Here is a 27809-nt window from a genome sequence, read left to right as displayed (position 1 = left end):
ATATGTCATTAAACTATGTCGACACACATCTTAAACCCTTCAATCCAGATCATGTAAAAGGAAAACATCCAACATGTAAAGTGGATTTTTGGAGCTCAGCTAACAGTTTCCCTCTGCTCCCAGTCTTTATGCTAAGCTAGGCTAGCAGTTTCCCTCTGCTCCCAGTCTTTATGCTAAGCTAGGCTAGCAGTTTCCCTCTGCTCCCAGTCTTTGTGCTAAGCTAGGCTAAACAGAGACATCAGACTGATCCTTTAAATTTGATTGACTGGATCGTTTACTCTCCCAGCTGGACTCCAGGAAGGCACTTCAACAGGTAAACAAGACAATAACAACATCTGACTCCGACTGAATCTAAGCAGGTTTTGAGTTTGTAGTGTGTTTAGAGCTGCAACGATCAGTCGATTCATCATCAACTATCCTGATAATCGATTAGTTGTTTTGAACCTATCCTCTATGACAGTAAACTGAATATCTTGTGGACATAAATAAGACGTGAGGAGTTTTTGGGAAACACTGATCGACATTTTCTGACATTTTATGGACCAAACAACTAATCGATTGATCAAGAAAATAACTGACAGATAATTGAACTGAACAGTTGGTGTTCAGACTGAACCAGTGTGCTGTTAATGGAAACTATTCTCCTGTTTTCCTGCTCGTACAGCCGAGATGTTTGAGATGTTTCCTCGTCAGTCGTCATGAACGTTGAGATACGAGAGTAAAGCTGTTAAAGAGTTTTAATTCATCATTTAGACCATAAAACCACATCCATAAACATAAGACATCCATCACCAGCTCCCACAGTCCCAAACCCACAGAGACGTTCAGCTACTCCAAAGAAAACTCGTCCTCAACCGTCCCATCGTCTCGCTCCTCAGACGTGGGCTCTGTGAGTTCAGGTCCCGGCTCCGGTTCAGAGTCTGTGGGACCGGACCGGTTCTGGTCTTTCTGGTCTGTCGTTGGTTCTTTGGGTCGCGAGTCGAACGTCAGACTGCTCAGCTCCGCGTCGATGTCGATGACGTCGGGCGCAGGCAGCGGCGGCGGCGTCTCTCTCTGTGGAAGGATGAAGCTCAGCGGCTCGAGAACGGCGGCGACGTCGATGCAGCCCAGACTGTCGTACCTGTGCAGGTGAGTCGCAGGAACGCCTGCAGACAAACAGAGGACGTGTTGAAAGCAAAACTACACGTAGCGGCGGCTCGTCTGTCTGCTCTGAACACCAGACCCGAGCGGTTTGTACTGTGGTGTATTTTCATTAAAAGTCATTGGTGTGCTTAAAGACAATATTAAGCTGTGCAGATTGATTTTATAAGTTTATAAGCAATAAGGGCTAGTGTGATACAATTTGTATTGGTGTAGTTATAATCTCATGAACCATATTTAATCACACTGTACGTATAGAGGCACGATAGAAGAATCATAATCATACACTGGAGAAATTTGAGTGTGTTTGTATTACATGTCACTTTGCTTGGGTCTGCTAAAGTCTTCACCTTTCAAACATACTCTCTGGAGGAGATCAAGAAATAAGGCTGTAAAATGACTAGAATAACTTATAAAAAAATAAGATGCCAGAAGACAACTTGGCAATAATGGTGTAAAATGATTCCCAATACTTATGTAAAATTGGATATAATCAGGTAGAATTGAATATGCCAGTACATATCCTCAAACACCTCAAAACCTGTTTTGAAGAGTTTTGACCAACAACAAGTGACAGAGATAAAAGATACATAATAATTGGTCAAAAATTAGGGAGGGTGGATGATAAGGTGTGACCTAAGCCGACCCAAGGACATAAAAACAATGACCCAAAGAAAAACCTTTGGAGCGATTTGGTTCGTTGTAAAAGTGCTACTCGCTCCCCTTTTTTGCCGGCATTAAAGAACACTTTGCTGCTTGGACCTCTGACTCCCTTTTTATTTTCAAGAGAGAGTTTTTTGCTCTGGTACCTTTTTCTGCAACAATTTGATACAACAGTACCAGTAAGAATAGTGCAGCCAGACTGGTTTTGTTTGGTTTATCCTGTTGGGATCTGTGGGATTCGGTTGTTTCTTTGTTTCGGCTCCACTGCAGCCGATTCCTTTGTTCTCTTCTGTTATTTAATCACACTGAGGCTGAACTGAATATTTGAGTTGTTAGTTTGTGACCTTTTCTAATAAATAGCAGTTCAGGGTTGTAACAGTCTGTCAGATGATGCTGCTGTTTGTAGTCTGGTGGTTTGATTCTGTTCTCTCTGTTTCTATCTGACAACTGTGTGAATTAGATTCATTTAAAGACTCTCAGTTCTCTTCTCTACAGTTTGGATCAACATGAAACTCTGATGCTGGTTTGAATCATCAGAACAAACAAACAACTGTGTTAGAAAACATCTGGTTGTTTGATCAGAAGTCAGAACTACAAACCTGCTGCTTTAAAACAGGAACAGACAGAAATCAACTACGACTCTCGAGTTGCATTTCAGCAAAAAACAACCAATCACAGAGCTTCATGTTCTGTTAGCTGCACAATCTGCAGCTCGATGGTTGAAATGAAAACACTTCAATGTTCTTTTAAATCACAGCTGAAGACTTTTATTAAACTAAATTTGAAGGTTTATATTTTACACTGTAACTTTTATTCTCTTGTTTTATTTGTCTTTTTCCCTTTTAGCTTCTTTTTATTTCCAAATTTAACACTTTTTAATTGTTTTTATGTCTTTTTACTTGTGTTGCTTTTATATTCTGTCTTGATGTCTTTTATGTTTTATGTAAAACACTTTGAATTGTCTTGTTGTTGAAATGTGCTGTACAGGCAGTGAAGTGATCTCTTCCTAACACGACCAGAGAAGCAGCATTTAATCCACATTAAACACAGTTTCTCTGTCAGTGTTTTCTCAGTTTTTAGCGTCGCAGCGTCTCTGACTTCCTGTTACTTTACATATAAATGAATCAAGAGAACACGAGTATCAGATATCTGGAGAGAAATGTTGGATCTGCACAGCGAGAGATGAAGGACAAACACAAATCCTGTCAAACTCGTTCAATGTTACATCATCTCACTGTGTCCCTCTGGAGAGAGTATACAGTACGTATACGTCTGAAGGTTAATGCACACACATATAAAACTCTCTGATGATAAACTGAATGCTGCTGTGAATCCTCACCCAGAGTGAGAGCGAGCTGCGCCGGAGGAAACAGGACCTGCAGGCAGCGGTTGAGGAACGGCAGCAGATCTTCGGCGTACGCGCAGCAGAACTGAACAAACAGCTCCTTCTCCCGGCTGCTGAAGGCCGACTCCTCCGCCCGGTGGAACACCACCACCTGCCGGGTCACCTGACAGGAAACGAGACCGACAACAACATTGATACACACTCCTCCGACACCGTGTACCACACTGTTCACCGTGGTGTTTGTGTTCTTTGCTTTAAACTGTTTGTTATTGTGCTGTTTTATGTTTTAATTGTAGCTTGAAGCTAAATCTGGTACAATACATACAATACATATAAACACAGTAAAGAGAAATACGTCACGCAAGTTGCTACTTGACTGCGTCCAAATACCACAAATGTGGGTGTTGGGACCCACTCAGACCGCTGCTCACCATCTTCAGGGCGTCCTCGAGGCACCTGGTGACGTCCTGCGCCAGTCCGACCGGGCAGCAGAGCCGCAGGTCGTTGAAGGCGGTCAGGACGTTGTTGAGGAAGCAGGCGAGCGGCTGGAAGTCCAGCAGGGACATGGGGGGCTGCAGGGTGCCGGGCTGGGTGCTGGGGGCCACGGGGGGGATGGTCCCTCCCAGCACTGAGGGCAGGGAGATGAGCGTGTACAGGTTCATGTCCTCCTGGAACTTGTCCACCGCCTCCTGCACGGCTCTGCGGAAGGTGTCCGCCGCCACCATCTGGAACATGGGCGCCAGCTGCCCGCGGAAGTCCGCCCCCACCCTGCTGAAGGACAGGCCGAAGTACATGCACTGACCCAGCAGGGAGTCCAGGCGGCCCCCCACGCCCCGCTGCAGGTCCCTCTCTAACGTCTCCAGGAACTCCGCCACCTTCTGCACCACCCAGCCGTGGAAGATGGCGCTTTCGTTCACCTGCCCGCCGGCGGGGGGCACCAGCGGGTCCTCATCAGAGAAGATGGCCCGGTACTGCGTGATGATGTCGAAGAGGTGGACTCTGCAGGCCTCGATGGTTTTGGTGATGTGGAAGTAAGGGTCGTCGTCGGGGATGGCGGCGAGGATGGAGTGCAGCCAGGTGCCGCGAGCCTGCAGGAACTTCACCCGCAGCTCCGCCTCCGTGAACACGTCCATCCGCCGCAGGTAGCCGATGACGCGGAGGCAGACGGGAAGCTGGGAGTTACTACGCAGCTGCTGCAACAGCTGGTTGAGCATCAGCTGAGTCGACTGACGCACTTCACGAACGATTCCCTGAAGAAACAAGACGTCAAATATTATATTTCACTGGATATTCAACATTTAGAGTCTAACAGGAGGATTTAAAGAGTAACTGCACACAGTCTAATAATCCTGCTTTAACCACCAACTAGTGTTGACCACACAGGTCTGTATCTGTATCTGAGAAACAGTTCTCAGGTTGACCTGGACTCACCTGGATGACCGGAAGCGAGGAGTGCTTCTTCTCCAGCCTCTTGACGTACGCCGCCAGCTCCAGAGCTTCCTCGTAGTAGCCGTTGCGGACGCAGGTGTCCATGAGCTGCGGGATCTCCAGGATCTCCAGGATTTCGGTGTGGCGGTTCAGCGTGAGGCTGTTCATGCGGCGACTGGCTCCGATGTCCTCCGCCTCCTTCATGAAACCCCTGAACACACAAAACACCGAACAGTTTCCTCACGATGCGTTCAACAACATCGGCACCGCAGAGTTTCAGCATCTCAACCTGCACTCAGGTATCGCACTGAATTCTTTCATGCTAATGTCTACACCTGAGTTTCTGTATTGATGTTAAAACTTTTTTCCTGCTATCGTACAAATATAATTTTATCTGTAAAACCTTTTTATTTATTTAACAACAGAAGTCAGAGTTCTTTTTTTTAAATAACTCATTTTAAAAGCTCTTTTTTACTTGTCACTTTATAGTAGCTCAGGACTTTTGTCCATGTCGGGATCCTGTAGGAATGATGACTCTTTTGTTCCAGTGATCTGATTGGTCAGTGGTCGCTCTGGAGCAGGTTAACTGTTCTGCATCAGTTACCATGGTGATGTAACCTGGTAAGAAGTGAACCACTGTCGTAACCCTGAAAACTCAAAGTTACACCTGAAGTCTGACAGATTCTTTGCTTTTCTTTCTAAGTTAAGAGTTTTAAACCTTAAATCACTAAGACTTTATGGTGAGCAGGATATTTTTTTAAATTATGACACAAATTAAACATTTGTCTTTTCCTGGTTTTAAAGGCTGCATTACAATAAAGTGATGGAATTTACTGTAATTTTCTAGTTGCTCTATTATTTGCCTTTTACCCGCTTAGTCATTACATCCACATTACTGATGATTATTTATCAAAAATCGCAATGTGTAAATAATTTGTGAAAGCACCAATAGTTCTCTCTACAATACTGTCGCAATATCAACATCGAGGTATTTGATATTTGATTGTGTCCATATCATTTATCCCTACTTGTAGCTGTAATCAACATATCACTGGTCTTATTGATCCCGTCTCTGGTGACCGATCACCGACCTGCATCTCTCCGTGAAGCCGGGCAGCTTGTCAAGCAGCCGGGACACGCTGGCCTCCACCCGGCTGAAGTCCCGATGGCTCCGCTCGGTGCAGTCGGCGGTGCGGATGAAGGTCCGGTAGTTGGAGAAGGCCAGTTCCCGGGTCTGCTGCAGGATGAGAGCCCGCTCCTCCGCCAGCCGCTCCGGCTCCCGGCTCAGCTTCTCCAGGCCGAAGGAGCTGAGCTCGGACAGGTAGGCGGTGAAGTCCGGGTTCTGCCTCCAGCTGTCCGGGAAGCTGTCCTTGAAGATGGAGGCTAAAATACTCTCATCCTCCACGTCCACCGCCGCCATGTTGGACCCTCCGCTTCAAGATTCAACTGCTGCTGTTTGTCAATGAAACGGATTCATTAAAACCACTTTATAATGTGGTTTTTAATGTGACCGTTTAACGAACTGCATCAGATATTATTACTATCTTATCTTATTATCAGATAAAGCCAGAAAGATATAAGAATACACAGAAGCTACAGTCAGTGTTGACAACCACTTCCTGGTACCGCTGACAGCTTCTTCTTCTTCTCCTGCTATTTTTGGCAGTTTAGGCGCGACTCGGAGCATTACTGCCCCCTGCAGGACAAAGAGGGAATTACTTCAACCACAGTTCATGTTCTTTCTTGGATCAATGGATCATTGGACATGTATCGTGCAGGAAATAATAATAATAATAATTATTATTATTATTTCTTTAAAAAAAAACAAATGAGCAATTAGAATAAAAATCGAACCCCACCTGGGACCCCCACTGACAAGGACTCTGTCTCTCCCATGGAGTGTCATGAAACCATCACATTGAACATGGCACACCATATTAACGCAGTTATTAGTAATTTTGCACATAACATGAAGGGTAAGATGGGGGAAGATGCCCCCCTTAAGAACACTGTTAATTTACTGAAAAGACATAAGGTGTTTGGATGTGATTTCAGTGTTTACAGCATCATTATACATATTGTAAACCAACAGTTTGTGGAGTAATATGTTGGTAGAGTATTAAATGTAGTTCTTACAGCAAATACAAACAAATAAGCTGAAGGGGCATCTGACCCAAGATAGTGGGTAATTTTGATTTTATGTACTTACAGACCTTATAATTAACATTACTATCTCATCAGGAGAATTTGCTTTAATTGATTTCTCTCCTACATCGAGTAAAACAACATCTTTCAAGGCCACGTTTATTTAAATGAGCAGTAACCGTTGTGATTCACACTTTAATCCAGAGGGTGGCGCTAATTCACCTAAAAGCTGTTTGCCAACCGCCATTAAACAACAGAAGAAGAAGACAAAGTTCAATGTTGTCAATAAAGTTCAAAAACGTTGACTTGTGACGTCAGCGGAAGTCGTTCAGTTGCTAAGCTGCAGCTGCAGAACAACCAGACTGTCAACAACTGCTGAGACAGATTATCTGACGGACGGTTTAACGTTTAAACTTTACCCTCCCGGTCATTCAGATGATTAACGGCGGCCGACAGACGAAGGTAAACCGACCGGGACGAGTTTCTGTTTGTAACGTAACAACGAGCGGTAATTAGTTCATTATTAGTTAACACTTTAGTTAGCTGTTAGCTGTTAGCTTGAGCTCGTTAGCGGCAGTTAGTTAACGTTAGTTAGTTACCAGCTGTGACCCACAGGTAGTTAACTCACGGTGGTTAATATAACTCAGTAAACTAACCTGAGTGTCTCAGCCACTTGTCTGTCTTTCAGTTTGAGTCTTGTCGCTATTCTGTTGTGTAAAATGACGCTTAAAGTGTCTTAATTAGCTAATCAAACACTGATTTAGCATTACGTTAGCTATTGGAGCGACAGTAAATGTAGGACACTACCGGATAGATTTACTTCTCTGAGCTGCTGTGTTTCCATTCAAATGAATAATAATAAATATTCAATTTTATTTGTGTAGCACTGCTCTTAAAACAATGTTTACAATGTGCTTTACATACAGTAAGAAGACAGTGCTATAAAATTACCACAATTATAATAATAGAGCTGAATAAAATAACATCACAATAATAGTATTAATAAAAATAGGAATAAAGGTCATACAAGAGATAAAAACAAACAGATGAAACTTAATGGAAAAACACAAAGACCCCTCAGTGGCCCCAAACTCCAGTTAGCATAAGGATTAATTCACATATAAGTATATATATATACATATACCTATGTAAGGCCTTCTGTGTAAGATACATACTGACAGGTATAAATAAATAAAGAGCAAATGACTAAAACACTGCCAAGGAGCTGCTGTGTGACTGCAGCAGCAGAGACACAGAGCTGCACTGTTGACAGAAAACAAAACAGACGCATTAATACTCACCTGATTCTCCTTTTAATGCAGTGTTGGATTCACCGTCAGACCTTTATCACTCCAATTTAAAAGATTAGAGCTACAACAACTAGTCTTTTCTGTTGATCAACTAATCGATTCATCGATCAACAAAATGTATCTACAACTATTTTGAGTTTTCAAGAAAAAGATTCTGTGATTGTTTCAGTTAATCTTATATTTGAGAAGTGACTGCTGTCTCTCGTTCTAACGTAGTAAACTGATTATCTTTGGGTGTTGTTTGGGTGAAACAGGACATCTGATGACATCCGCTTGAGTTATGGGAAATCATAATGTGAATCTTTAGTAGACCAAGCTCTTAATCAATAAAATCTGCAGATCAGTCTAGAATGATAATAGTTGTTAGTTGCAGCTCTCTCTAAATGTTGTTTATCCTAAAGCAGCCATCTGGAAGATCTCTGTTTCCTTCTCTTTGGCGGCACCGTGTGGCGTTAAACGGTAATTGCAGGTGTGTTTTTGGACCTCACTCGATCAGACATGCAGACAGTGTCGCTGTGTGACGTCAGTCAGAACAGGTTGGGAACCTCTGATGTCATCCCTCACAGTGAACATCTGGTCTGTATGAACGTTCAAATCAATCTTTACCACACAATTATAATAACAAAACAGGGGCTGCAACTAAAGATTGTTTTCTTGATTAATCGATTCGTTGTTTGGTCTGTAAAATGGATCGATGTTTCACAAAACGACGTCTTCAAATGTCTTGTTTTGTCCACAACAAGATCTTTAGTTTACTGTCACAGAGACTAAAGAAACCAGAAAATATTCACATTTAACAAGCTGCAATCAGAGAAGTTTGACTTTTTTTTCTTGAAAAATGACTCAAAATAATTAATTAATTAATTAATTATCAAAATAGTTGGCAATTAATTGAATAGTTGAGTAAAAGTTGCAACTCTAGACAGAACGTGATGTTCACTGTGATGGTTTACACAGTTTCAAGAGAGTTTCAAGCGTTAGTTTGACTGTTTAATAGAAATGGAAACTATTTACCAGAATAATCTAAAACTGTACAGCATCAACAGTCAGCTGACATGTCAAACGTTGGTGATTTGTAGTTACGAGATAAAACCTGAGTTCAGTGACAGACAGTAAAACCTTCACCAGTGATTCCTGAGATTAAGCTCAGCGAGCTGTTGGCAGCGTCTCAATCACTCTGTGTGGAGTCGACATGTAATCTGATAACAACAAAGAGATAAAAAACGAACAGACGCGTCTGTGTGATTGTGTCCCTGCAGGTGGAGGAAGCTCAGCGCTCAGAGTGAATGAGAAGCTGATGTCTGGCCTCAGTCGTCCTGACTGACTTCATGAATTAACCTGAAGCGCTCGTGTAGTTCACACTAAGCAGCCCGTCTCCCAGTGTGACCAGTATGGCCGCCGCCAGCACCACCAAGATCTCATGGCGACTGCGTGAGTACATCATTTGTTTGTTGAGACTGTGGAGCTGCTGGTGTGACACTGCACTGATGGAAACAACACAAACACACACATTAATGTTCACATGTTTGGGTTTAGACTGCTGGTTGGGTGAAACAGGACGTGTGATAACATCCTCTTGAGTTGTAAGGAAACTGGAAGTTGTTTCACAGTTTTCAGATCATTTGTAGACGAAGCTTTTAATTGAGAAAATAATCTGCAGATCAGTCTATAATGCAGCTCTACTGCACGTGCAATAGTCCAGCTCTCATGGACTCACAAGACACCAAAATACAAAATACTGCAGTGGTGAAACATCTGTCAAACATAGACAAGAACAAAACTTCTTACATTACAAAGAACTTCTGCACTAAACTCTACAAATACAATCAGCTCATGTTGTTATAATCATTCATCCAGAAAGAAAACATCAGAAATTAATGACTTTTTACTAAATAGTTTCGCCTTTAAAGGACGAGTTCAGTGTTTCCAGTGTGTTAAACATCAGTCAGGTGTCCATATGAGCAGCACTGTTATCATTCCTCCTGTTCATACTGGATATTAAAAGATCCTTCAAATGTTCTTAAATGTAAGTTGATACATCTCCTTGGTGAAGTCAGAGGAGAAGTGAAGATAAAAATGAACCAAAAGACCAAACTGGTTTATCTGAAAAAAAAACAGACTTGACCAAAACAAATCCAGATGTGGCACCAACCATCAGTCCTTCTATCTAGAGACAGAAAGTTAACTATGAGATACCTCAGTTTACCTGTAATCCTTCACCTCCCAACACACACATTTTTCTTCAGCTCAGGCAGGCAATGAGCAGAGACTGAACTGCTCAGACGCGCTAGTATTATTGAAGGCCCAGAATGATGATACATCAGTTCAAAGTCTGAGGGAACTGATAAGCAGCATGAGCAGACTGCACAGGTGGAAACCAATCAGGTTGTTGGCACCTGCAGAGAACACGGGGGAGGAGAGAAGAAGAAATCAACCCACAGCAGGCGGTCTGCTCCGTCTGGCACCGAACATAAGAGATGGATCCACAGTGGTGGTTAGTCACAGACAGTGTTTCCCTGTTGAGCTGCAGGTGGAAGTATAGTAACAAAAAGAGGAACTTTAACACTAAAAAGACTGTAACGTTGAAAGATATCTACTTGATTTGACTCATTTGGATGCTGAATCTTCATATTAGCTTCAGATAAACTTTTAAATACATTTTTGTAAAGAAGGAGGACTGTGGATTTTGTCCCCCATCACTTCCATTGTAAGGTCATTATGAAGGGATCTTCTAATGGTCAGTATGAACAGGAGGAATGATTACAGCAAGAAACACACTGACTGTTGGTTTCAGACAGACTGGAAACATTGTGAACTCGTCCTTTAAATCATCATATAATGAGCAATAAAACATAAAATAGAAAATTCTGCTTCACATAAAAAAAATAATATAAACAATATAGACTGTGAGACTCTAGATGTGCCGTTTTGTTTATACCCAGGTAACAAACTCCCTTTAATATCTTGTATGAGGCCATTATGGATATATTATTATTATTATTATTATTATTATTATTATTATTATTATTATTATTGGATATTTATGTGATTTTTTTACTAGTGATACTGGTTCCAGCACCTCAGCTCAGAGTATCTGCTGATACTGAGCACAGATCTGATGTTAGAAACCTCCAGACTGAACAAACCTAAACATCTGTGGTGGGAAGCTCGACAGAGACGTTCATAGAGTTTGATGTTGCAGCTTTTTCTGCTTTGATCTCAACATAAACAATACAGTCTCCTCCCTCAGTGTCTTTATGTTTAGTTATTTTTATCTTGTGTAAAATCAAAGTTCTCAGTGAAGATGCTGCTGCAGGATGATTCAGTCCTGATCTGCACTGCAGCACAACGTCTGTGTGAACAAACTGTTGAACTGACGTAGCCGAGCGTTCAGTCAGTGCAGCTGAGTAGAGACGCCAGCGGCTGCAGCAGCGTCTTCACGTTGTCTCTCCTGTGACTCCACAGAGGAGTTCGAGGCTCATTCCAGCAGCGTCTCCTGTCTGGCTCTGGGGAAAAGCTCCGGACGCCTGCTGGCCACAGGAGGAGAGGACTGCAGGGTCAACATCTGGGCTGTCAGCAAGGCCAACTGTATCATGGTGAGACCTGCAGCACACACACGGAGCTGCAGCACACACGGAGCTGCAGCAGCTGCATTTCACTATAATGTGTTTTATTATTGTATAATAATCTGAAACACTGTTTACAGCAACTCTTTGAAATTAATGACATGTTTTGCAGATTTCTGAAATATCCTGACTGTGTGTGTGTGTGTGTGTGTGTGTGTGTGTGTGTGTGTGTGTGTGTGTGTCGTCTCTCAGAGTTTGACTGGTCACAAGAACCCAGTGGAATGTGTCCAGTTCAACTTGTCAGAGGAGCAGGTCGTCGCTGGTTCACAGTCTGGATCAATACGAGTCTGGGACCTGGAGGCCGCCAAGAGTGAGACCAGTTTGATTTCTGTGTGTGTGTGTGTGTGTGTGTGTGTGTGTGTGTGTGTGTGTGTGTGTGTGTGTGTGTGTGTGTGTGTGTGTGTGGTTGAAAGGCTTCCTGTACTTTCTCTAAGCTTCTCTTTGACATTCAGTACTTTACAAACATAAATACACATTTGCAGCACATTGAGATGCAACAGATGCTTTGAGTTGAACTTGAACATGAAAACCTTTTGTTGTTTCAGTCAGTCAAGTTTTATTTGTATCGTCCAATATTACGAATCACAGGTTTGCTTCTTTAGTCTGTTCAGCAGTAGAGCGTCTCTGTCATTAGACCCTCGATTCAAACAAGGAAAAACTTTAAAGGGAAAAAATGGAAGAAACTTGAGGAGGATCAGAGGAGGATCAGAGGAGGATCAGAGGAGGATCAGAGGAGGATCAGAGGAGGATCAGAGGAGGATCAGAGGAGGATCAGAGGAGGATCCGTCTCCCAGAGAATAGATGTTAATGTACAGAACAGAAACACAGGATGACACAGTTATAGAAGAATATGATCAGGAGGAAATCAATCAATTAACAGTTATCTCTCATGTTAAATGTCAGTACAGCTGCTGTCTAACAGCTGGATTTATGTTCATCTTGTCTGGAGCGCCATGCAGCCACTTCCTGTGTCCAGCGGCCGTTAAAGAGCGTTGCTACTCGCTGTTAACTGTTCATGTTCATCTGACACGTCGTTTCATACTCGTCTCGTATCTGGATAAAAGTCAGATGTTATTTGACACATTTTGTCTCACATGTCGCCTCCTTCATGCGTCTCTGATGCCTCCACCTGTTTAATGAGCTGCATGTAAATCACTTCAGAGACACATCTCATCAAACCTGCAACATTCAAGCTGCAGTTTCCAACATGAGATCATTTCACTAAATAAAAGAAACAACATACTGTGTGACCTGTGCATGATCACATGATTCCTGTCCAGCAGACTGCAGATCTGAATGTAAGCAGGACTCTGTAATGGTTTTTGTGAGATGAACCTCAGGCTGCTTCCACACATCGCTACCTGTCGTAGTCACACGTGAGAGAAGTAAATATTAAATATGCAGCTTGTAAAGATCATTTATCCAGATATTATGTCTCTAATGCTTCTTGTTTTTATTTACGCCTGGTTTCTGATATGAACAAACTCTGCCAGAGACTCATAGAGTGACTTCATGTAGAGGAAATGTTGAACTGTGAGTCAGATGTGACTCTGCTGCTTCTGTTTCCTTCAGTTTTAAGGACTCTGATGGGACACAAAGCCAACATCACCAGTCTGGGCTTCCATCCGTTTGGAGACTTTCTGGCCTCGAGCTCCATGGACACAAACATCAAGGTACTGTAGGTGTGTGTGTGTGTGTGAGTCTGATGTGTTTATATTCACAATACTTTTTTCTCTTTTTCTTCTTATTGAAACTTGTTTCCTCTCCATCAGCTCTGGGACGTGCGGAGGAAAGGATACGTGTTCAGGTACAAGGTAAGAGCTGCTGGTTGATGGGTTTCTGTATTTCAGAGTGAGTTGACATATAAATAAACATCAGTCACATTCAAGCGACTTCACACAGTGCTGCTGAACTCCATCACTGCCTGATAAATCTCTATTATGTTTTTAATCTGGTGTCGGGTTGACTGGATGAATCCATACTGAGCGTGCTCTATGACCAGAGCGTACTGAGCATGCTCTATGACCAGAGCGTACTGAGCATGCTCTATGACCAGGGCGTACTGAGCGTGCTCTATGACCAGAGCGTACTGAGCATGCTCTATGACCAGGGCGTACTGAGCGTGCTCTATGACCAGAGCATACTGAGCATGCTCTATGACCAGAGCGTACTGAGCATGCTCTATGACCAGAGCGTACTGAGCATGCTCTATGACCAGGGCGTACTGAGCGTGCTCTATGACCAGAGCATACTGAGCATGCTCTATGACCAGGGCGTACTGAGCGCGCTCTATGACCAGAGCGTACTGAGCGCGCTCTATGACCAGAGCGTACTGAGCGTGCTCTATGACCAGAGCTTACTGAGCGCGCTCTATGACCAGAGCTTACTGAGCGCGCTCTATGACCAGAGCGTACTGAGCGCGCTCTATGACCAGAGCGTACTGAGCGCGCTCTATGACCAGAGCTTACTGAGCGCGCTCTATGACCAGAGCGTACTGAGCGCGCTCTATGACCAGGGCGTACTGAGCGCGCTCTATGACCAGAGCGTACTGAGCATGCTCTATGACCAGAACATCCACAGTAGAGACTTCACTGGCTTCCAGTTCGCTCTCTGCTAACTTAAATGGGGATAAAATCATTTATCGGCTCTTCTAGACTTTCCAAATGTTATCGGACCGAATGGATGAAACTCTGATGGTGAAACGAGTCGTTGTTCGGCGGTTGTGTTTGTTTTACAGCCGCATCAGTAGACAACAGTGTTTAATGTAATTACTCTCAGTGCCAGCAGGGGGAGACACACGGCAGCTCGGAATAGTTTTATAGATTCTTAAAGTGCATCACAACAGAATCCTTCTTTATGTTGGTATTGAGGTCGTCTCATGTGTGAAAGAAGTCACAGTTCTGATACTGAATATTGATTGTTAACATGATTTACCCACATACAGACAGAAAGAAAGGATTAACAGCTTTGTGTAGTTTTGGGAATATTGTTTGATATCTCTGACCAGCTGAGGTCGTGTTGGTGTTTGTGTTCCAGGGTCACACTCAGGCGGTGAGGAGTCTGGCCTTCAGTCCTGATGGGAAGTGGTTGGCTTCAGCCAGCGACGACTGCACGGTGAAGGTACAAACTGATCTGATTATCAGACGCTGCTCAGCTGAACTAGAGTGATGAAGAACCGTAGAGTGATGAAGTCGACGTCTAATGTCTGCTCAGATTAGTAATCATCTTTACTTATTATTCAGTCACATAGTTACTGATTTAAATCATTATTTTGCCCATTTTATGAAGGCGGTAAGTTGCTGCATTTAAAGGATCAGTTCAGATTATTTCAAGTATAATTCTGATGATTTTCTATATTTTTCTTAACAAGTATTGTGTTTGTATCAAAGCTGATATATCTGATTATAAACACGTCAGTGAGTCACACCGCTGCACTGGGTCACATGTTCCTTCATCACCATCAACACACTATTTTTAAACTACAGTGATCAGCTGTTTTAGGAACTTACTGAGCCTTTCATAAAGATGAAACTATATATTTGTGTTTTTAAAGATCTTCAGTAGGAACCAGCGAGCTTGGAGCTGAGAGACTCAGACAGAGTAGGAAGGAGGAAGTTGTTGGTTTGAGTCTGTCATGAGATTTAAAATATCAGCTGATTCATTCACATGACGACATGTGAAGAGGATAAACCCACAGTCCTCTCTGTGTAAAAAGGATTTCTACAGTTCAGCTGGTTTTCTTCTTGTTCTCGTGATGTTCACAGTAAACGTTTGAATCCTCAGCTGTGTCTTCTTGTCTCTGCCAGCTGTGGGACCTGACTCAGGGGAAAACCATCACAGAGTTCAGATCTCACACCGCGGCCGTCAACATCGTCCAGTTTCACCCCAACGAGTACCTGCTGGCGTCCGGCAGCTCCGACAGGTACGACCGCCTGAACTCCGTCAGGACATCGGGCCTCATTCAAGAAAATTTTAAATATTTTCATCTTAAAACTCTCTGATTTTTCTCTGTGAGGTTTTGCTCGTACGAGTTTCCCAAGTCACATTCAACAAACTCTCTGAACTCGTATTAAATCAGCCTGATGAAGGTCATCTGTTCATGAGCTGAACGTTCCTGAGACTTCATCATCAGCATCATCATCACCCCTAAAACATCCGTATAAACCGACTCAGTTTCATTCACAACAAATGTTCCCAAAGAGCGAAAAGAAGAGTTTCACACTGCAGAGCTTCAAGTCCTGTTTTCAGACAATCAGCAGATAAAAACATGAAACCTGAAACAACTAAAATATAAGAATCCATCAGAGAATATTTCATCATGAAGTTAGACGCTAAAAAACATCTTTCTAAAGCAAAGAGCTCCATGACTGATATGAGAGGCGTCATGTGACCATCAGAGACATTAGAGGAGAGAATATTACAGCAGCTGATGTTACTATCAACATGATGCTACACAGACCTGCAGCTGCTGCACCAAAATATGCCAATAAAAACCAGAACATCTAAAAACCCCTCTCAGTAAACTGGCAGCCATGATGACGATCGTAGGATGAACAGAATTTAGTTTCAGTGTTTTAGTTGATTTCAGTTTCATATTAAGACGTTATAACTGTGGAGAAAGTCTGTCAGTCTGTTCATACGACGGCTCTGAACTCTGACATTGTAAATACAAGCAGATGAACGCCACAAATGTTCTTAAATCACTCGTAGGTGCATCTTAACCACAGATCTGTTGGTGCGAGAGGCTCGTGCCTGGTGTGATCCCGTCATCTCAGTTTACTGTCTGTTTCCTCTCCAAGCTCCAAGACACAACATGAGAAACTGAATTTTTATTTGTAATGTGAGATGAAAAATAAACGGAGCTCGATTTAACTTGATGGTGGGAAAAAGTCGACCAGTCAAACTGTGAAGGCATCAAATCCGACCGACTGACGGTAAAAAAATGTTTGTGTTCGCTGCAGATCCACTAAGCTTTGGGATCTGGAGAAGTTTTCCATGATCGGATCGCTGGAGGGAGACACCAGTCCCGTCAGGTGAGTTTTCTGTCTGTTTGATGTCATGTGTCTGACCTCTGACCCCTGACCTCTGACCCCGCCCTCGCTGGTTGCAGGTGTATATTTTTCAGCCCGGATGGCGGCTGTCTGTTCAGCGGAGCCACAGACTCTCTGCGGGTTTACGGCTGGGAGCCCGACCGCTGCTTCGACGTGGTGCCGGTGGGCTGGGGCAAAGTGTCCGACCTGGCGGCGTGCAACCAGCAGCTGGTGCGTAGCGCCTCCTGCAGGAGACAAACGTCACTGACAGTTAGAACAACACAAGTCTCCCCCTCTCACATCACGATCTCTCTCTCTCTCCGCCCCGTCAGATTGGAGTGTCTCACCAGCTCTCCAGCGTCTCGTCCTACGTGGTGGATCTGAAGAGGGTGAAGAAGAGCGGCGGCTCTGTGATCCAGGGAATCATCCAGGACAACCAGCCGCTCACAGAGCCAAAGGATCCCAAAGGAACCGCGCTGCGCAGGAACTACGAGCGACCCACAACCACCTGCAGCTCGCAGAGGTACAGAGCTCAGCCTGTCTGTCTGGCTCCAGGTGTTGAGGGGGATTCATGCATACGTGTAAAAAAAATAGTAAGTAGAGGGAGCTGATGATGTCACTGATGATGTCACAGCGGCTGAAGTCCAGTCAGGTTTTATTATGAAGCAAATTTCATACAGAAGTCGTAAAATCTGTGTGCTTCAAGATAAGAAGCAAAAAACATCAACAATAATAATAATAATAATAATAATAATAATAATAATAATAATAATAAAGGGAATAATAATACTGATTCAAAACTAAAGGTTTTAGCTGTTAACCACACACTTTAAACATAACTAAAAGCTTGCAACATAGAAATGTTTTAGTTAGTTCATGTTAGTTCATGCAGAGATCCAGACAGTAGCAGCAGAATGACTGAAGGCATCATAAGCTGATTTAGAGTTTATTCTGGGTGTAGTGAGGAGACGTTTGCGTGTCAACAGCAGAGGACAGAACTGAGCCTTTAAAAGCAGTATTTTAAAATCATTTCTTTCTGAGATTTACTGGGAGCCAGTGAAGAAGATAAAACAGGTTTTAGTTAATAGTCAATGAGCTGAAGTTTATTAACACCTGCTTTGTTATTAGAAATAAACACATGAACCAGAGTTTCAGAGTCTGACTGTATCAGGAAGCATCAGCTTTAGATATATTTAGTCTCTGAGATGTTAGATATGTGCCTCTGGAAGTTCAGATCAGCGTCCAATCAAACTCAGGTTTTTGGTTTTTACTGACGGGAGTTAAAGCCTTAAAGCATCGAGACTGAAAGAAATGCTGTTTTATCCTCATTTAGATGTAAAATAAGAAGCTAGCAGACCTTCGTAGCTCCTCATCTCTGCTGGAGGCTAGCAGCTACTAGCATAACACACCACAGTCTCCAGGTGCATCGTGGGTAATGTAGGCACCAGGACTTGATGAGGAAGAAGAAGAATGTCTGGAGAAGGAAATAATGATATCTGTGGTTCTGCTGCATCGATTTTCATCCTTTAGTTGAAAGAAATGTTGTAGGAGTGAAATGCTAAATCTGTGGAGGATTCTGATGGCTTTTTGTTAAATTAAAACATTAACATGTTTCTGAATAAAAGTGTTTATGTCTCTCAGAGTAAAGCTCAAATAATAGCAGCTCTGAAAACATTTGACTTAAGTTAAACTTCCCAATAAACGCTATAGACGTGATGTTTTCTGCTTTATAAGATGTCAGTCACATGTTGTGATGTCATCAGGGTGAAGCAGAGTTCAGACGCTGATAGGCGGAGCCCCGAAGGCGAGAGGCGGAGCCCCAGCGAGGACGAAGCGGACGATAAAAACGTGTCTTCAGCCGAGATCCACAACGCGGAGGACTACAAGGAGATCTTCCAGCCGAAGAACGCCATCTGTAGGTCGACCGTCAGCTGATCAGCCTCAACAGAAACATGCTTTAGTTCAGTTTAACCGACAGAAACTGATCAGCTTTCTTCTTCTTACTGACAAAAAGACACAAACTAAACACATGTGATATGTTAATGTGATATTTTAGTTTTAAAAGGCAGTTTTACTTCTTTGTATTGTTTTTAAAGCAGATGTGATCAGTCAGTAGTTGATCAACAGAACATGAATCAGAAACTGCTGCTGTTGAAGCTCCTTCATTTCATTATAAACTGAATATCTTTGCATTTCTGACTGTTAGTCAAACAAAACAAGATATTTGAAAACGGCACCTCGAGCTCTGGGAAACTATCGACATTTTCACAATATTCAAACATATTATAAACAAAATGAATATACATATAACTCAGTGCTCCTCTCTTCCAGCTCGTACTCCTCCCAAGATGTCGGAGCCTTTCCCTGCTCCTCCAGAGGACGGTGAGTCCATCAGACCACGTTCACATCAGAAACCAGATCACTGAGACTCAGCAGCCGACACGAGTGGAAAGATAGAAATCTTATTAATGGGTTTATATGAGCTGCAGCTGGTTTTTACTCTCTACCAACTCCTGAGGGAAATATCTGGCTCTTTAGCTGCTAAACGCTCCACTATGTTCACCAGCTAGTCTACAGCCAACTGTGAGCAGGTAGTGAACAGTGGCGACGCTATGAGACGCTGAGAGTGAACCAGAACAGTAAAGTTGCAGTTGTAAAAGCTGAAACTCACTATAAAGCTCCGTAAAGCCGAGAGGAGCTGCAGAGACACTGATGATTCTCTGTAGGTTCATCACTACGAGCCAATAACACATCACACACTGACACATCAGACTGTTGAGAGTTCGGTGACACGTGACGTCTCAGTGATCTGGTTTCTTGTGTGTTAAATCAATAATAGAGGAAACAGTGAAGACTTGTTTGCTGATCATGCTGCTCCGTCTTCTTCTTCTTCTTCTTCTTCTCAGAAACCGTTTTGGCGATCGGCCGTCAGCTGAGGGACATGATAGCTCCTTTTCCCGACAAGCAGCTGGTCAGTGAACGCAGCAGCTGCAGCGGTCTGTGATTGTGCAGCAGTGCAGGACTTCTAACGTGTGTGTGTGTGTGTGTGTGTGTGTGTGTGTGTGTGTGTGTGTGCGTGTGTGCGTGCGTGCGTGCGCGTAGACTTCTCCGCTGGCCTCGTCCACACCTGTCCAGAGGGTGGAGCCTACGGTGGTCTCCTGTGTGAAGCGCCCCTCAGCCGTGGCCCCGGCGTTCTCCAACCCCCCCGTCTCTGACCCGCCGCCGCCCCCTCAGCCTCCCGTCACCGCCGCCAAGACCAAACCACAACCCAAGATCATCCTCAGCACCAGGAACGAGCCCATCGGACTGAACGTGGCCGACTTCCTGCCTGTGAGTCTGAAAAAACACTTTAAACTGAAACATCATGAAAACCCAGAAAGAGGTTTCTAATCTTTTATTATATTTACATCACATCTGCCCCGTGATGTCATTTATTTGCAGTAATTTGTCCGTCTGTGTTGTAGTCGAGCTGTTTGTTTACATCATTAAAACCCTTGTTGTGCTGTTTAGTAAATATCTGCACTGAAGGATAAAATGTATGTAAAATTAATTAAACATAGTTATTAATCAACCTTCTTTGTAAAGCAGCTTTCATACAGATTAGTACAAGTCAAAGTGCTTCACCGATGACTGATAATCAACAATATGAGATCAATGCAACCATGATCAATATTTATTTTGTTAAATTAAAAGCTATGAATAGATAACTTTATTCATCCTAAAGCCAGCAGCCACTTCACATAAATCACAACACAGAAACAGTGAAGTAAAAGAAACAAATACAATTAAAGGTTAAATTATATTCAATAACTAAAAATAAATAGAAGTAAATCTTCCAAAACTAAAACAAAGAGCAAAACTTGTCCAGTTTCAGTCTGAACAAAGACGAACAAAGTCACGTCAGCTGGTTTAGTTCTGTTTTAAAGACTGAGACCAGAAAACCTGCAGCGTTTCAATCGTTATGCTTTCTGTCCGTCCGTCATCGGATTTGAACGGAACTCTGCGTGAACGTTCAGGAGAAAGCGAACCACGTCTCCCAAAGACGTCTTATTATTATTTACAGTTTCATTTAGCAGACGAAGCGACGTCCATCTGAGAGCTGATACAACACCAGTAAGAGCCAGAGTTTGTTTGTTTGTTTGTTTTTCTCTTGGTTAAGTCCATCAGGTGCAGACGTGTTTATGTGAGAGTTGGTCTTTAGTCTTTTCTTAAAGATTGAGAGGGACTCTGAGGTTTGGTAACTCGTTCCACCAGCGGGGAACTACAGAGTCCAGCTGGTGATTTAGGATCCTGTTTGGTACCAGGAGCCTTTCATTAACGCAGCGTAGTGGGCGGGAGGGAGTGTAGACCTGGATGAGGGAGTTCAGGTAGGCAGGAGCCGTTTTAGTTGCTGTTTGTTAAGCGAGCGTCAAGGTTTTGAGTTCGACGCAGCAACTGGGAGCCAGCGGAGGGAGATGAACAGCAGGACGAGACCAGCCACGTTTCTCTAACCACAACCAGTGTGACAGTTGATCCCAGCAGCCGCAGACGGACAGAAAGAGAAACTAAAAGAGGTTTGAAGGTGAGCGTGGGAATGAACTCGTCTCTCTCGTGGTCTGATTGTAAGATTGACTTTGACATTTTCAACTTTTCAAACATCACGATGAATCTGAAGAGACTCGTTCACCTCGTCATCACAAAACATGTTAAATCTCTGTTGACTTCTGGAAAAAAAGTTGTGTTTTCATGAACCACTTATTCAGGTGGTATTTTAAAATGACACAAGTTAAAGCTACTGAACAGAATAATATTGATTATTAATCAGTTGGTAAGTTGATCTGTAATCTCTTTGGTCATTTAAAGAATAGCAGCATTACCTTTTTAAGAAACCTGACTCTAACCAGCCTGTCTTGTTGAATTAATTATTACATTAGTTTAGATGTCAGTATTACATTCAGGTTGATTTTATTCGTTGCGTTTACATAAAAAGGATTTTTTTTCTTTTTTTTGCCAGAAGCTTAATTGTGTTTGTTGTTTTCCAGCATATTAACACACATTTCCTCCTCATGACTGTAATAGACGAATCAATGGATGAAACATCCTGGAAAGAAAGATTAGTCCTTATTAAGATTATAGAAATCAAAGATACAGTAAGTCTTGACTTAGTGGAAAATAACTTTTTGTGTCTCTGCAGAGCGTGTTGTTGTTCCTGTCTGATTAAACCACAGAGGAAACGAGAGCTTGTTTGAGAAGAACTAGTCGTGCATGGATTGATGTTCAGGACGTGATGATACGTGCATGTTGGAACTATAATGTGCGTTTATTGTCACGTATTCAGTTTTCAGAGTGAAGCAGTTTCTCCACCAACCACAAAACCAATAAACAGTTCTGAAGTTCATGTCTAACATCTAGTGGAAGGCTGACACGTGTTACATCTTCTTCTATTATTTTGGTCTGTTTTGTCTTTTGTGTCCTTTTATTTTAGGAATTTCATATTGAAAAAGCTTCAGATGTGGAGGTTACACAAAGGTCCAACTCAGGCTGTTAAACCTTCATTTGAAGTCTGACAGTAGTGAAGTATGAACATGAGGAACAATTACAACTGTTTCCATGTACAGAACTACTGTCACACCAGCTGTTTGATGTGATAAACTTGCACCATTTTAACTGAGTTTGAGTTTCCACAAAGTGAAATGTGACAAAGGAATAAAAACATGTGAGATTTTCACTCGACAGCAACAAAAAATAAACCTTTAAATACTGTTTACATATTAACACGTCAATAATTTCACACAACTAGTATTTAAAAGAACTTTAGATGAACTTTAACAGTCTTCTCTCCATTGTCTCAAGTTTATTATTAACAAATGCAGTGAAATATTGAATGAAGGTTTGTTTGATTGTTTCCTGTACTGTAGGTGAGTAAAACAGTTTTTCTTCCACCACTGTTGAAGTATGAAGTTATATTCACAGAGTATTTCCTGCTCTGATCTGTAAGGCTTTGAAATATTCTAGGGGGCGCCCTCGAGACATTTTGCCACACCCAAACCCAAGACCCGTATCAGATATCAAGTAACGCCACCTCTGATGCGTCAAACACGCTAAAACTAATTACACACCCGAACCCGACTCTGATACTAGCTGAAGCATTTATTAGTCCAAACATATATGCAAAGGTTCGTTAGTGTTCACGCAGCAGAAAGATGTATCAAACGTTAATTAAAATGAAAATTGATGCACAAAATCCAAAATGGCTGACTTCCTGTTGGGCAAAAAAAAAAAAAAGAAAGTATTATGTCAAGAATGATGAGCGCAATGAACCAGACATATTTCATGCACATCAAAGAAACTTTGTTCCAAAATGGCCGTGCGTTAGGGGGGCGCTATGGAGCCCGCTGGCCGCGCCTGAAAACCCCCCCAGTTACAGTTTTCACCAGTTCTGACGTGTGAGCATCCTAAGCCTCTCAAAAATGCAACGGCGTACTAGAAGAAGAAGAAGAAGAAGAATCCCCTCAATAACAATAAGTTCCTGGCACTTTCATGCTCAGGCCCTAATAATAATAATAATAATAATAATAATAATAATAAACCAGCACGATCTCAGATTCTCCAACTCAAAGTTTGATCTAATCACCGTCAGCAGGTGTAAAAACAAACACTTGATCCGAACCAACTTTATGCAGCAACCACGGTGAGGATGATGATGATGATGAAGAGGTGACGTCTCATCACAGATTGTCTATAAACAGCAGCTTGTCAGTCATGTCTACATTAACTTGACATTAAAACAGACATATAAACTTCATGTCTGTATAACTTTAACTCTTTGAGACCACAGCTGAAAGATTAACTTAACACCTGCTGAAAATCTGTGCACGACTCTCACTTATTGATCATGTGGTCTACTGTTTTCATCACCCCTGAGTGTCCAGGTGTGAAAAACAAGTGCAGCCTGTTTACCTCTCAGAACCTACAAATGAATAAACAACAATAATAAATAAAACAAGTAATCCAACATGTTCCAGCTGATATTTCAATCAAGAACATATTTGTGAACCACTTATTCTGTTTGTAAGATATAAATCACATGTGTGACTCTCGTTATATTTGTGTGTCATGTGATTTGTCATGTGACGTCTGTGTCGTCTCGTTGTCAGTCGTCACCCAACAACAGAGGCGGAGCGCTGAGCGACGAGGAGGCTCTGTCTCAGATCAAGAAAGGTCACGACACCATGTGCGTGATGCTGAGCAGCCGACACAAGAACCTGCAGACGGTCCGAGCCGTCTGGGCCCGCGAGGACATCAAGGTGAGACTCATGACGTCACTTCCTGTCTAGCCTCGTTCGTATCGTTAAACACTTACTTCGTGCACGGATACTTATGATATCCTAACTTTATCCATAAAACTCCTCTAACATCTGATCAGACACTCGACTGTCCTGCTGTTATTATTATTATTATCATTGTTTTTATTACTGCTATAACTATAAAGAGCAGTTTCCTGTCCGGTGATGACTTCCTCTCTACTTCCTGTCTGCAGAGCGCTCTGGACACCGCCGTCTCCATGAATGACCTTTCTATTGTTGTGGACATCCTCAACATCATCAACCTCCAGCCGTGAGTAGGAAACATATACTGATCTGTATCAGCTCAGGCAGGATTTCAATATATATGGATCAGTTAAAAAGAAGTTAATATGTTTTAATGTCAGGCTGCTTGAATGTAAATACGATGATTACAAGACAGTTCTGAGTGGATAAAGTTCATCTCTAAGTCACATCAGTATCCAGTATTAACGAGTGATAACAGCTGGCCTGATGTTCTCATTCATACAGTAGATTTACATTTGTTTACATGTGATAGTATTCATACTTCTAGCATTCTCACAATATGCATATATTTTACCATGAAGGTAAGAGCAAAGAAAAAGAAATTAATACATTCATACACACACATAAGAGACAACAGACTAACAAAAGAAACTCAGCAGCTGCAGGTGTCTCTGGTTGACAACATGCCTCCTTTTGATATTTATAAAAACTAGTTTCTACCTGCGGTGACGTCAGCGACTGTCAGAGAAGCTTCTCAGTGATCCTGCTGAACAGGAAATGAAACACCAGTTCAACCAGGACACGTATGAGGCTTGAGTGAAAAAGTTGTGCACATCACACGGCTGTATAAATCAGTTCACTCAAGCTTCACTTTCTGTCTGAACACCTTTTTAGTTCTCACATGATAGAACTTCTGCATCAACTCATAATTAAGTTTCTGATATTGAAACTGTTTCAGGTCTCTGTGGAAACTGGATCTGTGTACGACGATTCTTCCTCAGATCGACAAACTGCTGCAGAGTAAATACGAGAGGTGAGAATGAGGATTTCCTCTCGTTTAAACAATTATTATCAATAACGATTAATCTGCAGATTATTTTTATCTATTATCGAAACTCTCTAAAAGTAACTTCTCATCTAGAGCACTGGCATGGATGTCTTCATATTTATCTAATAGGAGACAATGTGTTAAAGTTGGTGACACACTGTCCAGTAACATGAAGGCACAGTGGGCGTTCCACAGGGGTCGTTGTTAGGTCCCCTGTTATTTAGCCTGACACATATTAACAGTGTCATGATGCAGAGCTACAGTCGTATGCAGATGACACCGTTGTGTACACACACATGCAAAAACATGCTTTTTACTGTTTGTTGTTGTATGTTTTTTGTCGGGGACTACAGATGCATCTTTAATATTTCAAACTGCACACTGTCCCACTCAATAAATAAATAAATCACAAAAATCATTTTACATTTTATTCTATTAAATTTGGGAAAACAGTGAAAATTATTTCTCAAAGTCCGAGGTGATGTTTTCAAATTGCAGTTTTTTTTTCTGAACAACAATCCGAAACCCGAAGATCTTCACTTTGTGTTCATATGTGACAAAGAAAAGCAGCAGTTGATCATATTTGAAAAGCAAAAATCAGAGATTCTTTAGGTCATTTGCTGGAAAAATTACACAGAATTGTTGAATTTCCGCTGAGCGATTAGTCGAATTAATTGTAATTGTTTAAACTCGAACAGAGAAACTTTGAGACAAAAGTGCAGAAACTGAAATGCTTTGTAGCGTGTGTGTTTATAGTAAACAGTAAAGGTGAGAAGGACACCTGGTTGGACGTCTTCTCACCTGAAACGGGCGGATCATCAGGATGATGGTGATTTCCTCTCCAACTCAGATTCATTTAGTTATTATGGTGAATTTATTTTTCTGTTAGAAAACTGTTTTACTGTCATTAAACACCAACAATTAGTCCACATCTGCTGACTGACACATTGAAGACATGATGAAATTTAAAATACTTCTAGTTAATTAGTTTAAATTGGTGATTAAAACTGTTTCCAGCAGCTGAACATAAAGCATCAAACAACAAACTCTGGTTTAATTTCTGCTCTTCTGTATAAAATGTTCAAAACGTCAAAGTCTGCTTGTTGCCCTGATGTCACCGACTAACCAGCCAATCCCGTCGTCCCGTGTGTCCTCAGCTACATGCAGACCGGCTGCACGTCTCTGAAGCTCATCATGAAACATTTCTGGATGCTGATCTCAGACACGCTGAAGGCGACGCCGTCTGTCGGAGTCGACATCACACGAGAGGAGCGGTGAGCTCAAACACGTTCACGTAGACTCACTGCTACGGAAAGCCACAGAGGACATTTGTGTATCAGTTATTTTTGGTTTAATGTTTGCTGCTGTATAAACAGATAATGAACGACAGTATAGTGAAGCACAGCTGTAATAATATAAAATATGTCTTCATAGGAGAAGTTATGATTGTTGATGAAATATTAATAAACACTCAGAATGTCCTTATATGTGCTGACAACTATACTATAGTGTTTTATAACCATTTGTTAACTGTTAATATAGTGATTATACTGATTACAGTCGTTCATCAGAAGAAAAGCAGCCACACAAATGGCCCCTCCGGCTTTCTGTAGAAACGAGTCTTCGCTCTTTTTAAAAGAAATCAAACTGAAACAATAAATCAATCAATCGAATAGTCGACTCTCCGGTTGATCCGTCTTCTGACCTGATGTTTGTGTTTCAGACACCACAAGTGCAGAGTTTGCTGCAAGCAGCTGAAGAACCTGAGCAACATGGTGAAGAACAAGGCGGCGCAGGTCGGTCGCCACGGCAGCGCCTTCAAAGAGCTGCAGCTGCTCATGGCGCCGCTGGACGACTCGCTCTGACGCTAAACGCGCCGACGGGTAACCGACCTGAAGGTTTACAGACCAACTGAGATCCGTCGGTCGCTGGATCAGCTGATCTGCGGAACGGACTGAGATCAGACGCTGAAGAAACATTCCTGCACTTTATGTGTTGATCTGTTCACATGACACAAATCCTCCCAGAGGCCTCGGTCACACTGCGAGCGTGAGCGCGCCGCAGAAAAACGTGTTAATATAAGTGTTAAAGATGTTAATCTTCACGTACTCTAAACGAACACACTGACACTTTGAAGAAATCCTTTTGTCTCAATCAGAATCAGAAGAAGAAGGTTTTCGGTTTTGATCTGTGACTGACGAGCCGCCTGCTCGTTAACAACACACACACCGACACCGACGCAGGCTGAAGCTCGTTAATCTGAATCCTCCTGAATGCGGGTCGCACGCTGCTCTGTGTGCTCGTTTCACCAGCTGTTCACAGTCAGCACTGTCAGTTCACACTTAGGAAACAATGACGTCATAACTGAGCTCGGTGCAGATTTATGCGTCTTTAAATTAAACCCGGTTGCCGTAGAGATCGAAGCGTAAAGAGATGATGTAGAATATGTTCAACATATCTGACGTCACACTTTACATTTCTCAGAACAAACACAATTTATCTCAAACTACTGAGCCAGTGACGTCAGACTGAACGACCAAATAACTTTGACCAAATAACAGTCACTTCCTGTTCACATAATTAAGACGTCTTAACTTTTAACGGTGCAACCTGATTTAGTAAATCACTAGTTTGAAGCTAGTTAGTGGTTACTAACGACTTAACACACAAACTTAGTGATGGATTTACGATCAGCTGGTAAAACGGTTCCAGGTGGAGCGCAGAGTTCAGCCCAGAGGCAAAGTGAGGTGAAGGTTCATGCTGG

The 27809-nt window shown here is 42.4% G+C and overlaps 2 protein-coding genes across 2 annotated transcripts; one reads left to right on the top strand and one right to left on the bottom strand.

The window, feature by feature from the left end:
* Positions 1 to 719: 719 nt before the first annotated feature.
* Positions 720 to 10322, bottom strand: cog8 (component of oligomeric golgi complex 8). The gene is made up of 6 exons (XM_042420421.1): positions 10238 to 10322; positions 5668 to 6028; positions 4580 to 4787; positions 3580 to 4398; positions 3143 to 3311; positions 720 to 1145 (listed from the first exon to the last, which is right to left on the bottom strand). The coding sequence occupies exons 2-6, from the start codon at positions 5994 to 5996 to the stop codon at positions 829 to 831; spliced, it is 1842 nt and encodes a 613-aa protein (XP_042276355.1). The 5' UTR covers positions 5997 to 6028; positions 10238 to 10322; the 3' UTR covers positions 720 to 828.
* On the top strand, positions 7028 to 27626 carry katnb1 (katanin p80 (WD repeat containing) subunit B 1). Its single transcript, XM_042420415.1, has 20 exons — positions 7028 to 7183; positions 9291 to 9462; positions 11497 to 11627; positions 11850 to 11967; positions 13230 to 13330; positions 13430 to 13471; positions 14694 to 14777; positions 15464 to 15579; positions 16619 to 16690; positions 16768 to 16918; positions 17020 to 17210; positions 18451 to 18602; positions 19019 to 19069; positions 19594 to 19658; positions 19790 to 20017; positions 23824 to 23973; positions 24207 to 24283; positions 24956 to 25030; positions 26203 to 26319; positions 26769 to 27626. Exons 2-20 carry the CDS (start codon positions 9423 to 9425, stop codon positions 26908 to 26910), a joined length of 2103 nt encoding a protein of 700 aa, XP_042276349.1. The 5' UTR covers positions 7028 to 7183; positions 9291 to 9422; the 3' UTR covers positions 26911 to 27626.
* Positions 27627 to 27809: the final 183 nt, after the last annotated feature.

Source organism: Thunnus maccoyii, chromosome 1, assembly GCF_910596095.1.
Source record: "Thunnus maccoyii chromosome 1, fThuMac1.1, whole genome shotgun sequence".
Taxonomy (NCBI): domain Eukaryota; kingdom Metazoa; phylum Chordata; class Actinopteri; order Scombriformes; family Scombridae; genus Thunnus; species Thunnus maccoyii.
Note: the sequence above shows the minus strand (reverse complement) of the source record. Positions and strands in the feature narration are given on the sequence as shown.